This window comes from Xiphophorus hellerii, chromosome 2 (genome assembly GCF_003331165.1).
Source record: "Xiphophorus hellerii strain 12219 chromosome 2, Xiphophorus_hellerii-4.1, whole genome shotgun sequence".
NCBI classification, from domain to species: Eukaryota; Metazoa; Chordata; class Actinopteri; order Cyprinodontiformes; family Poeciliidae; genus Xiphophorus; species Xiphophorus hellerii.
The window spans coordinates 14,716,126-14,728,722 of NC_045673.1; the positions used below are offsets into that span (position 1 = coordinate 14,716,126).

General features: G+C 38.2%; 1 protein-coding gene across 2 annotated transcripts; it reads left to right on the forward strand.

Moving 5' to 3' along the window:
- Positions 1-1,195: 1,195 nt before the first annotated feature.
- Positions 1,196-12,394, forward strand: fbxo31 (F-box protein 31). 2 transcript variants are annotated; one of them, XM_032584661.1, is made up of 10 exons: positions 1,196-1,726; positions 5,176-5,247; positions 5,596-5,682; positions 7,398-7,474; positions 7,636-7,803; positions 8,001-8,075; positions 8,816-8,925; positions 9,016-9,169; positions 9,377-9,741; positions 10,692-12,394. In XM_032584661.1, the coding sequence occupies exons 1-10, from the start codon at positions 1,300-1,302 to the stop codon at positions 10,912-10,914; spliced, it is 1,758 nt and encodes a 585-aa protein (XP_032440552.1). In that variant the 5' UTR covers positions 1,196-1,299; the 3' UTR covers positions 10,915-12,394. The 2 variants fall into 2 exon arrangements, with proteins under 2 accessions (XP_032440552.1, XP_032440561.1); XM_032584670.1 differs by lacking the exon at positions 5,596-5,682 and having other exon boundaries at positions 1,200-1,726.
- Positions 12,395-12,597: the final 203 nt, after the last annotated feature.

The window sequence follows — 12,597 nt, forward strand, 5'->3', positions numbered from 1 at the left end:
ATATCTAAAATAAACAAGCACAACACATGAAATTAATTACAAAGTCTCCAAACAAAACTGTCCTTCAAAAATAAAAAGGGTAAGTTAAGACTAAACACCAAACCGAATACCATCCAGTTTTTGGCAGAATGAGAGAAAAGATGAACTGAGCTCATTTTAAATGTTTGAGGAAGGGCAGGTGGGTGAGGGTTTGGGGGGGGGCAATGAAGGCCTTTGCCGTCAGTGGTTGGGAAGGCGATGCAGGGCTTTTCTGACTGTCGATGGGGGTCGATGAAGGGTGAAATCAGTGGTGAAAACAAGACGATTCAAGAAGATTCCTGAAGGACAACAGGATGGAGGTCATACCCTTTCGAAAATTTATGCTGGTAAATATTGCTTAAATGCCTGCAACATTTCTCGAGGAAGACTGCTTAGAAAGTTTCAAGTCAAAATGGAGAACTGAATCAGGAAGCGTCTACCTTACCTGCGAACACTTCCAGGGTTTCCTCCAGAAAACCTGCTGAGTCTGATTGTCATCCAACAGAGGATCCTGAAGGGCAACAGGACAGGAAGACAACAGGATGGGTGCAGGTTTAAGGTTAAACCCATTAACAACTTAGAACGAAATCGTCCCTTTTTAAAACCTCATACTTGTAAAATATCACATAAATAACAGCAAAATGCCTGCAATATTTCTTGAGGAAGACTGCTGAGCCTGATGGTAGGTTCATTAAGGTCATCCATCAGTAGGGGGCGATGAAGGCCTTTTGTGAGTACTTTTGAGACCTCTGGAAAGAATAATTCAACACGTTTGTACAAGTGTACTGAAACTTTGTGATTTTGTAGTTTTTTCCCCCCCATGGTTTGTTGAGTTATTGCTCTTTTCTTGTTTTTTGGGATTATTGTATTTAGGCAGATTTTTTTATTTTTTTTTTACCTGTAATTCATACTTTTTAACTTCCACAAACGTCATAAAGAAATGAGCTATTCAGTGATATGTACTTATTTATCCCTTCTGAAGTTTTTACAGGTTAATGTTTCTAACATGAAATTCCAATAAAATACATTTAAGTTTGTGGCTGGATAGAGGAAATCTATAAAAAGGTTTTTATGGATATGAATCCTTCTGGAAGGCACTGGAATTTTTTTGAAGAGTCGACGTAACTATTATATGATAAAATGCCTTGCCATAGTTTGATCCTCAAGCGAGCAGTGTGACGTCAGCTCATGTCTCTGCCTGTGCTCGCGAGGACAGAAGGATATGACTGCAGTTGATAGATGTGTTGTAGTGATGTAATTTTAGCCGTTTGTTGACTACGGATGGCTGTTTGTGCCAGGCTTTGCGGAGTCGGACAGTCCCGAAGGTGCCGGAGACGACAGAGGAACGACCAGCAGGACCAAGGGAGCGATTCTGACATGGACGAGGAAGAAGAGGAGAGGATCGTAGGCCAGCGGAGGAGCGACGCAGGTAGCTGTGGAGGCCCCGGGCGCGTCGCCGCCGTTGCGGCCGCAGCCACTGCAGAGCCAAGTGACGCTTGTGAATATGGAAGCGGTCATAACACCAACAGAGGAGGCTCAAACACTGGACCTCCACACCCAGAGTCATTAATGGAATTACCCCCGGAGCTCTTAGTGGAAATATTCTCTTTGCTTCCTGGAACAGTGTTACCAAATGTCGCACTCGTATGCAAAAAATTCAGACAAATTCTCAACACGGAAACCATATGGAGAAGACGGTGCGCGGAAGGTAATGATGATGATGGTCAGACCTGAAAACTGCCAACACAGTCCACTGAAACATTCAATGACTGAATATTTCTTTATGAACCCTGTCAGCTATAGCTTGCCACAAAAATATGCTGCAATAGGGGGGAAAAAACACAGAATATCAAGTAGCGTACAGTGACAACATTATTATTTAGACTGTCATAATAGTCTGCTGATTTACTGGCTCCTGCCAGGTATTCTCTGCAGTTGATAAGACCGCTGATGCAGACCTGATCCTTTTTAGCATACACGTAATAACTTAAGACTGTTTGCTTAGGAACCACATGCCACAGACACTAACAATAAACACATTGAAAAGCTGTTGATGCAATGTTAATCGGTGATGCGTGAACAATTTGTAGGAAATATATTGACTTTAAAATCTATATGTGGACTTTTAAGTAACACAGATTAAGAGTTAAGTGCCGTTGCTTTTCTTGTAAAATTAAAATATTGTTCAATTAAACACAGTAAAAGCACCAAAATCAAATGTGCTGATTTCCAGATTGCTGAATCTCACAGCGGCCAGCGTTGTGTTCCTTTTTAGCAACTAGTGATTGAAAAACAAGTGGTGCTCAAACTTAACTGGTCAACTTTTCAGTAATTTTCCATTTTCATAATAAAATAACAAAAAACTAAAATCACTAAGGTAGGTTCACACTGTTCTTACAATGTGATTTTAAAATGTTTCACAGCCTAAGTTTTTACAAAAAGGAAAAACAATCACCATAATCTTATTTTTATATTTGCTTTTTGCATAAGTAAACATGTTGCACAACATATTTTATGTGCACAGTAGAAGCAGGGCCTTCTACAGCTGCAGCCCCAGTCTATTTCCCTTCTAAAAGCACCTTATTCCACCAACATTTTACTCTGCTATGTTGACTCAATTTCTTGTGTAAGCCTTGAGTGTGTTGCACCACTTTTTTTTTGTTGCTACAAACACAGATTAACAAGAACATCTAAAATGAACATGCATCTTAAATTTTTATGAGCTTGGACAAGGATAATTTTTGGAAAACATACCTTGTTTTGATAACCTACACCCTACCACTAATGGACAGTGATATTATGGAATGACTGCAGAATATACAAAAAATGCAATTTTTTGCAGTGCCAGTTTTTTTGTTTGTTTGTTTGTTGCAAGACATTGGTATGTTATAAATATTATAAATAAACATTTAAAATATTACGTAAAGGAAGAAATGTCCATATTTAACTTTTTGCTCATCTGTTTTGACCACAGAAATGACCTTTATTTAATTAAAAATTTTAGATTCTAAAAGGAAAATCAAATTATTTCTGATTTTTTTTTTTTGTGGTGGGTTCTAATGAGAACATCCAATTACCAAAACATGCACATACCCACCCCTCATGTTGTTATGAAAGTCTTTATCAAAAGACTTGCTATTCGTTCTTCAGCCTTGTGTAACTTTATAGATGCATGATTAGTCTTTTTGCCAGGGGACTATTCCAGGAAATTACTAAAAATAAAATCACACTTTACTTGCAATGCAGTGGGGGGTATTAAAGCACTAGCATTTAGAGGCAAGCTGCTCAAAGCATAGCAGAAATATTATTCCACAACAAGCAGGATTCAGGGTCTCTATGTGAGGTTGTTAGTCTTCTCTCGGGAATGGAGAGTAGCAATCAAGTTAAAAGAAACCTAGTGGTTCACTGATTGCAGTTTTCTGGCTGATCGCTGAGTACCAATCTTTAAAAAGCCTGACCTGCTGATTTCTATGGCCGTTGCTGATTTTTTTTTTTTCTGAAATGTTGCTAAGTATAGCAAGAAAGTCACTGAGTTGGCAACAGTGAAGAGACTATTGTTAACTGCAAACTGGCAGACATGACCTGCCAATCAAACCTCTCTCACGGCAGAGAAAAAGAGGACAGTGGTTGATTTTTAGACATTTGCCAAGGTAGATAAGATCAGTGAGTAAGATTGGCTTCACATGTAAGTATTGGTGGATCACCAATCTCCCATAATTAAGGAAATCGGGGCCAATTTATCGATGCACCTCTAATGAAATCAATTAGTAAAGTTGCACCGGTTTTTATGTTTGCTTTGTCATGTATAAAATGTTGGGTATTCAGTTATAGTTTTGAACACTGCCAGCTTTTTGTCTGATAATGGTAACAGGCTATTTCAACCTACGTACTTTAGTTTGAGGAAACTTTACCTTTACCTTATCTCTTAAAAATTCTAAAGTTTCACATGCCTCAATGGAGTACCTTTTGAGTTTTAAACATTTTTTTATGCTCAAATTGGCCAAAACTGGAATTTGCACATCCAGCTTTAAAGAAAACCAGAAACCAGTAAAATGAGAGGTAGATTAAGATGCATGTAATTAGCTATGTTTTGGTTGGCTTCCTTAATTTTTTTTCTTCTTCAGTTGAAGGATAAAAACCTGAAGATTATATGGCACCTATAGTGGCAAAAGAGTACAATACCCCCACTTTTGCTTTTGTACCATCATAGAAAAGCCAAAAAATATATATATATTTTTTTATTAAAGATACAGAATATAACTTTTACAAAAATATTTTCCATATTTGTTTAAACTGTCACCATGTCAGCTATGAAAAAATCAAGTAAATTTACCTCCTCCCACTGCTACTGTTGTGGTCTGCAAAAATGCACCACTGCTGGTCAAAAACAACCAATCAGAGCCAGGAAGAAGGTCTTGTCAACAATAGAAACAATTTACCGTTTCAAGAAAACTGGTTATTTGCTGTTCAATGCTAACTAAAATTAGCATTCGTGGCAGATGAGTAGCATGTACACAAGAGTGATTGCTGGCATTAGAACCCTCCTTCTGGCTCTGATTGGTTGTTTCTGACTGAGTGGTCTATTTCTCCAGTTAGTACTGGGAGCACTAGGGAAAATGCAGAGGAGCTTGATTTTTTTTTTTTCACATTTTATTTGTCTTGTATGATATTGTCATGACATAATGATAATTTTAACAAATATGTAAAAAAAAATATTTTTTTTTAAATAAAAGTTTGAAAGCAGAAACACATTTTGCTTTATATTTTTTTTAATTAAAATATCTGATGATGCATTTTACCGCTCATTACCAATAATTTATATAAATGATTACAGTTGAAAATAATAATTTGTTTGTCATTGAGCTGACAGAGAGTTGGACATTATCCTGACTGACTCCTGATCTGTAACCTCAGAAGGTCTGTCTCCTTTGGCTGCTCTACAAATACTCTGTTCAGTTGAGCACATTTTATAGTTAGAACATTATTCTGACATTATTTAGATTTGTTAGAAACACTATTCTCTACACAGATTACATGCAGATCTGTAAACGCAACACTTGAAAATAAGACTGTATGTTAATGTCCATGTTTTATGTTCATTTTGACAAAAAGTTTACTTTTTGTAACACTAAATATAATATGCTGCTTTTGTTTCAGAGTTTGGCATGAGGGAAGACCTGAGGAAGATGGAAGCGACTGGAGTATCTAGCCAAGATCTCTACGTTAAACGTCAGTTTCACAGCTTTCCCGTTGAAACCTACTGAAGCACTAAATCCATCACTATTTTATGTCTTCTCAAGCGTCTCTTTCCTTCTCCTTACTGTACAGTAACTGTTCAGGCAGAATAAAGGGAGAAAGCATTACTTTTCATAAAGTCATGTTTTTCTCCCTCAGTCTGTTCCTCATTTGTGTACTGGTAAGAATTATAAGCATATTTGCCTTTTTTTTTTTTTTTTCTTTTAACGTCAGCTGTTTGCTCCTAAAATGAGCTGTTTTCCCTCAGTAGTCTTAATTCTGGACTGAACCCGCTTTTGGTTCTGTTGCTGTTCTGCACATACCTGTGTTGTGCCTGTGCAGGTGTCATCCCGCGAGTGAAGTCTGGGCGCTTTATGAAGCTCCTACCTGACTACGAGCACATGGACTATAAAGACGTGTACACACACTGTATGTGGGTTGCTGCATCATGACGGATTGTGTGTTTGGGTCTTCATGATGACACGACTTTGAAGCAAAGCAATTGAAGCTGTACTTCCTGTGATAATAGTTCATATGTTGTTTACTGAACTGCCTGCTTGCTGCGAAAAGAGAAGGCAGCTAAGTTGGTGTGCCACATGTGCTGTTTTGAAACTCTACTGTCTGGAACATAGAGTTCTGGTCTGAAGCTTACTCATCGATCTTGGGCTCTTAAATGATTAATTTCAAAAAACTTTTCTATGTTGCAATGCAACACCAAAAAAACTTCAATAAAAACCAAAACGTGCATGAAGTGGGATTTATTTAGGCTTTTCTCTAATCCACACATGGCCAAAATTATGCATGCATGCAGGCTCCAATATACGCACACACACCCTGACTTGTCTGGTTTATATATCCCTTTACAAATTGCAGATGGACTTTATACCTTTTGCAGCCATCAACAAGCTTCTGGCATAATTGCTCAATGTTTAACTGCTCTTTTTGCCAGCCTTAGTGAAACTGTCACACACCTGGCTTTCCAGTTTCTTTATTTTTATTCCAAATCCAGTTTCGATGTGTATTTGGAATATCTGTCCTGTTGGTACACCTAATTGTGTCCAAGTTCCAACCACCTGACAAAACATGCTTAATGCCCACTGGAGAAAACATTTATGATCAGTCAATATAAAGACTGAGCTGTTTGACTTTACTGACTATAAAAACATTTTAAACTCAAGATCATTGTACTGACCCTCAAGCCTGGTGGTGGCAGCATTTTGCTGAGGGACTGTTGTGTTGTACAAAATGGACAGAACAATGAAGAATGAAGACTTCTTCCAAATTCCTCTAACTTTACCTCAAGTCAGCTCGCTTAATGACATTTTTTAAAAATCAGAACGGTTTCAAGAAGCAAAACAGTTTTAATAAACTTAACTTATGGTGTAAACAAGAGGGGATCAAAAATCCAGCCACAATTATGCAAGAAGCTGAGTGAGGTACCATCAGCCATGTTGTTATCCTTAAAGTGATATATGGATGTATACTTTTGACACCGAGAGAGAAATTCAGCGATTGTGGATCCAATTGTTGATTTTTAGAATTCATTCATCGCAGCCAGTAAACTCTATGGAAGCCCATTACTGCTATGAAAGGGAAAAAAGCCGAACAGGAAGTTGTAATTATGAGTTTTAAAATCATAATGACATGTTTTAAAGTAATAAGTATGAGAATAAACGTCATAATTGTGAGTTTAAATGTCATAATTGCACATTTTAATGTCAAAATCCAAGAATAAAAGTCAGTTGTGGGTTTTAAAGTTATAGTTTTGAAATTAAAAGTGGGTATTGAAAGTTTTAAAAGTTGTATTTTCAAACTATCCAGTCTGTACACTTAGAACTTGTAATTATGACTTTTATTCTTGTAATTATGACCTTTTCATGTGAAAATGGGCTTTCATAAAAATCTGTGCAAACGCATCATTAAAATCCCAAAGTGAATGTGATTTTGACCATGAAAAGTGAACGTAAATGTCTCTGGCAATAAATTGACCATAACTTGTTTTAATTCTTATTGAACAACATGATGCAGTGAGTGGTTTTAACTTCACTTTCACCACCTTTAACCTTACAGCATTTACTCAGGTGATTATGAGTGCAGCCCTGCTGAAACTGATTACAGTGTTCTGTTGTGCTCTTCTTCTGCAGTGCTTCACCCATATAGGCACATTTTAGGGCTTTGGCAGCCTGACATCGGACCTTATGGTGGATTACTCAATGTCGTGGTTAGTATTTCTGTTACTGTTTGACTCTGATTACAGTTAATTGTTTTGTAGATATGTTTGCATGAAGATGAATTGACAATTTGAGACTTTATTAGCTTTCAGTGTTCTAGCAAAACTATTCGTTTGATTAGGGTGATTAAATAAAGCCATATTTCACCTAGGTGGACGGGTTGTTCATTATTGGCTGGATGTATCTGCCTCCTCATGATCCCCGGGTGGAAGATCCAATGAGAAGGCGACCGCTTTTCCGCATTCACTTGCTGGAAAGCAAAAAAGCCACTGTGGAGTGTATGTATGGACACAAAGGTCCCCACAAGGGAGACATACAGGTGAGGGCCGTCAGAAAAAAGCCCTTAAAATAAGCTCTTAAAATAAGTTCTATATATAATAAGCTCTAAAATAAGTTCAATATGCAGGATATCTAATATCTTGCATATTGATTACATGCAAAGTACTCCTTATTTAAAGATAACTGCTTAAAACAAGTTGATCATTTATTAATAGATTCCATATTCTGTTATTTTAGACAGTAAAGAAAGATGAATTTTCCACAAAATGTAACCAGACCGATCATCACCGCATGCCAGGAGGCAGACAGGAGGTACGTCTTAACTGGTTCTACTAGGATCCTGTCGAGGATTTGTTTTATATTCTGATCTACTGTGCGTTGAGAAACATATTTCCACATTTATTAAGCTTTTTCACATATCGCACATATTGTGACTTACAAACCACAAACTTTAATGCATTTAGATTTTATGTGATAGACCAACAGAATGTAGAAAATAATTGTAAATTAGGTCAGGACAGGGATGCATCCTTTTTTTCTTTGTTTTGCATTCAAATTCTACCCAACTGAGTCAATGCATTATAATTGCAAGTGGTTTTGGTGTACGTCTTTTGGGTTTTTGTATTCAGTGATGTGAAAGGTTGGGTTTCTTCCACACATAGCATGTTGAATGTAAGTTTTGTTTTCTTCTAACCAAAACACCAGAGTCTAATGTTCTCAGGCATACCTCAAAGGACAGCTTTAAGAGATTTTGCTGCTCTGGATTTTATGCAGGGATTTTCCAATAAAGGAAATTGGATAAAAATGCATGCCACTCTGCAGATTTTTCCTGAAAGTATTTTTAATACTTTGAACTATTATTCTCTCAAATTCCAGTTATGTGCTCAATTCTGTTGATCTATCACATAAAAATTCCAACAAAAACATGGTAGTGTGGCTGCACTCTGACAAAATGTGGTAACTTTCACGTGATATTAATACGTTTTTTTCTGTACTCTGTTGAATCTTATGAAATTCAGAGTTCTTTATCATATGAACATGTGTTCATGCAGGAATTTAGGACTTGGTTGGAGGAAGAATGGGGTCGCACACTGGAAGAGATCTTCCATGAACACATGCAGGAGCTCATTCTGATGAAGTTCATTTACACCAGTCAATATGAGTATGACAATTTATCTTGCACGCATTTATTCTGTCTCTATGAGGCTTCAGTAGCAGCTTGGTGGCTTTTGTCTTTTTTTTTTTTTTGCAGCAACTGCTTGACATACAGGCGGATCTACCTGCCTCCTTTGATGCCTTCAGATCTGCTTCAGCCAGGCTTATTCAAAGGCACATATGGAAGTCATGGCTTGGAGATTGTCATGCTAAGTTTCCATGAGATGTCTGCAAGAGCCACTAAACTCACTGTAGGTTTGTCCATAATCACTGTCAGAGGGATAAAAAGAGCAAATCCTTGGAAATAAATGAAAAAGTTCTTATACTGTATGTACACCTCAGCTATGCTTTCTTACAAATGTGCTTTAAAAATCATGTTTGTTTTCTCATTGGAAGCTGCCTCTTTGTGGAACCAATGTCCTTAATTACAAATAAAATTGTTCTCTTCCTTCTTTCAGGGAGACCCAAACGTTCCTGCAGGGCAACTCACACTGGATGTTGACCTGAGTCAGCCTGTGGACCTCCCAGAATTGGACCAACAGCGCAACATAGATGTGCTGTCACGGATTATATTGGGAATACATGAGAAAGTACAAAGGGAGGTTCAACAGCCAGCCAGCGACACCTCTGCTTGTGTCGAACATGCAGAGGAGGAAGCAGATGATGCTGCTGCTGAAGAAACGGAGGTCGACCACGGTGCCTGTGTAGACGCATGCCAGTCTGGCCCCAGCGGTAGTAGCTCTTCTCCTGAGGCTCAGCCCTTTGTTTTGCCTTTAGGGGTCATGGCTCGCAATGAGGTGTACCCTCGCACCTGCAGAAAATGGTGAGGACTCAAATAATAAACCCAAAATCCACATTCTTAGTCCTCATCCTTACGTCTCTAATGGATAGGATATTCCAGAAGGTTTTATGGAGTAGTGGGAGGAGCAAGGAAGATTTTACAGCTGCACACTTGGATGCGAAGGGCTACTGTTTGTGGATGTTTGCTGCAGGAGTCTGATAGCCTTTTACATGATGGACAGTTGTATAATGTGTTTATAAAGTAGGAGTGTTTTAAAGTCTGATAGCTTCGCTACTTCATCCATTCAGAAATCTGTTAAGGTTAGGGTGCAGTATGTAACTTGAAAATTTTTAAAGTATATTTGCTAAAACTGTAATGACAGTGTAATACGAGACAGATCACCCTTGAAAAGATTGAGCTTCTTCACCTTGTTTGCCCGGGATCGTTTGTTTTTGCTAATTCCAGGTAAAAAAAAAACGCATCAGAGTGTCTTTGCACTGTCTCACCTGTGTGTTTAATGTGGTAATGGCGGTTACACAACTTACCATTACAGGAAAACCATTTATCCACATCGGTGGCAATGTAAGCTAGCCAGAGCATTCATAGCCTGCTCTGTTGTGGTGAACTGCTGTAGCGTAGCAGAATGGGAGGGTGTGAGCTGCATGAGGGTGATTGACAGCGCTAAGACCCTCCTCCTTGCTCTGATTCATTGTTTCTGACCAAACTGTAGATGACAGCAGGATCATAGGAGGCAGAAGAGCTTGATTTATTTATTTATTTATTTTTCACAGATTACCTGTCCAGTACTATACTGTCACGATATTATGGTAATACGTAAAAAAAATAAACATTGTCTTATAAAAATTACATACTACTCCTTTAGTTATTTTGATTAGTTTCTTTGTTTGGCTAAAATGCACAGCTTATTATAGCTGTAAACCGCCGGCAATCTGTAGCCGTCAGAATGTTGATGAGTTTTGTTTGTGTTTCAGCTTCTATGGAACAGGTCTGATTGCTGGACACGGCTTCACGAGTCCAGAGCGCACGCCGGGGCTCTTCGTGCTGTTCGATGAGGACCGTTTTGGTTTCATCTGGCTGGAGTTGAAATCTTTCAGCCTGTACAGTCGGCTGACGGACCACCTGCCCCACGCCCACGCACCCAGCATGGAGCCCTTTGAGGCTATGCTGCGCAACATGCAGTCTTGGACATCCTGATGCACCGAGCGTTTAGCGAAATAACCCTTACACATGAATCACCTCTGCTGAGAACGTCAGCATCCCAGTATCATTATCCTAACTCTTAATGGTTGAGATTGGTTTTTACTGTGCTACTCTACCTGCTTGTGTCTCACCCTGACCTAACACACTTATATTTCCCTCACATATGCACTCTGAAGGGCCTCTCATGTCACTGTTTATCACCTCAGCCTGGTATGACCTTAATCTAAGTTTAGTGCAGCATGATAACGGGTCACATAAAACTTTATTTATTCCCTACAGACAAAGGAGAGCAATGGTACCACTTATATCACCCGTTGAGGATCAAACTGTATGTGCCTGTGATTCCAGAAACATGTCTGTACCCGATAGTGCTTGAAGCAGATAAAGGTGTTCAGTGTATTCCATTATATCACAGTATTATACCAGCTTCAGTCCCGGACATGTTCAAGTGCATGCTGCGTTTATTTAGATCTAATCAGCACTGCATCCATAACCACTATCTAAACATGTTTGGTTTGTGTAAAGCAGCATGCCTTGTTTTTTTTGTTTTGTTTTTTTCCAGTAGGTAAATTAAGAAATTACATCTCAGGTGCTTCTCTTGATTTCAAGTCCAAAAACAAGAATATACAGTTACATTCAGTAGTGTTCAGCAGAAAAATGCAAGGAATTATTTTAAAATTGGCAAATGTTCTCTATCTTCCATTTGATCAAACCTACATTAGCTAACTTTTATTGATTAATTGGTCTTTGAATCATTTTCATAGGCAACACAACACTTAATGTGACCCCACCAAACATATTAGCCTATTATAAAAGCTGGAGAAAATGTATTGTAATGCAATAGGTAATCTATACAGTAGTTAAAATTGAAGTATCCAGATATGTTGTTTTTGCTTCTGTAAAAATGTCTCCATCTTTAAAATGTGTGTTTTCATGGCTGACAGTGTTTTGCCTGGCTTTATTAGCTGCAAACATTTTACCTCCAGTTCCCTCTATAATGATTTCTAACTCGCTGATCAGACCAACGGCTCAAAGTGCAACTCGAAGCTCAAAGTAACTCTCTGTGTCTCATTACGACCATGTGATGGTGTTGCCCAGTAGCTTTCCTACTCCAAGTGCACTTTTCTGGGCAGGTCAGTAAATCATGAAGACCAGTGGACAGCACTTTTTTTTTTTTTTTTTTTTTTTACCAGACTGCAGTTTTGCTAACATCAGCAAAACAGGTGTCTGCTGAAGCATCCTTGATATGTCACATTTTATTAACTTCATGTCAACTTTTTATTGAAATTCTCTGATCTGTAAACCCAGCTATATGACTGATTTGCCTTTGAAAAGTGTTGCTTTGTAATAATTCCATATGCTTGGTTTCATTGGAAATTTTAGGTTTGACCTTTTGAACTGCTCGCAGACTTCAGGGAGCTTTTCAGCTTAAGCACTCAGTAATAAAAATAAAAATTTAAATCTGTTTCTCATATCTTTTGTGGGTGTAAGTGTGCTTCGTGTTTCCATACTGGTGTTTACTAAAACGTTGTAGTGCTGCGAAAAAGTATTGGCCTCCCTACAGATTTTTTTCACACCTGAATATTTCAGATCAACCAAATGTTCATATCAGACTAAGATAACTCGAATACATCCAAAAATGTGTTTCCAAATGGTGATTTCACTCGGGGCAACAAG

Bases quoted from the DNA above. Each gene is read 5' to 3' on its own strand.
- fbxo31 (XM_032584661.1), top strand. From the start codon at position 1,300: ATGGCTGTTTGTGCCAGGCTTTGCGGAGTCGGACAGTCCCGAAGGTGC. The intron at 7,475-7,635 runs GTTAGTATTTCT...TATTTCACCTAG, and splicing joins GTGGATTACTCAATGTCGTG to GTGGACGGGTTGTTCATTAT. The intron at 9,170-9,376 runs GTAGGTTTGTCC...TCCTTCTTTCAG, and splicing joins CAAGAGCCACTAAACTCACT to GGAGACCCAAACGTTCCTGC.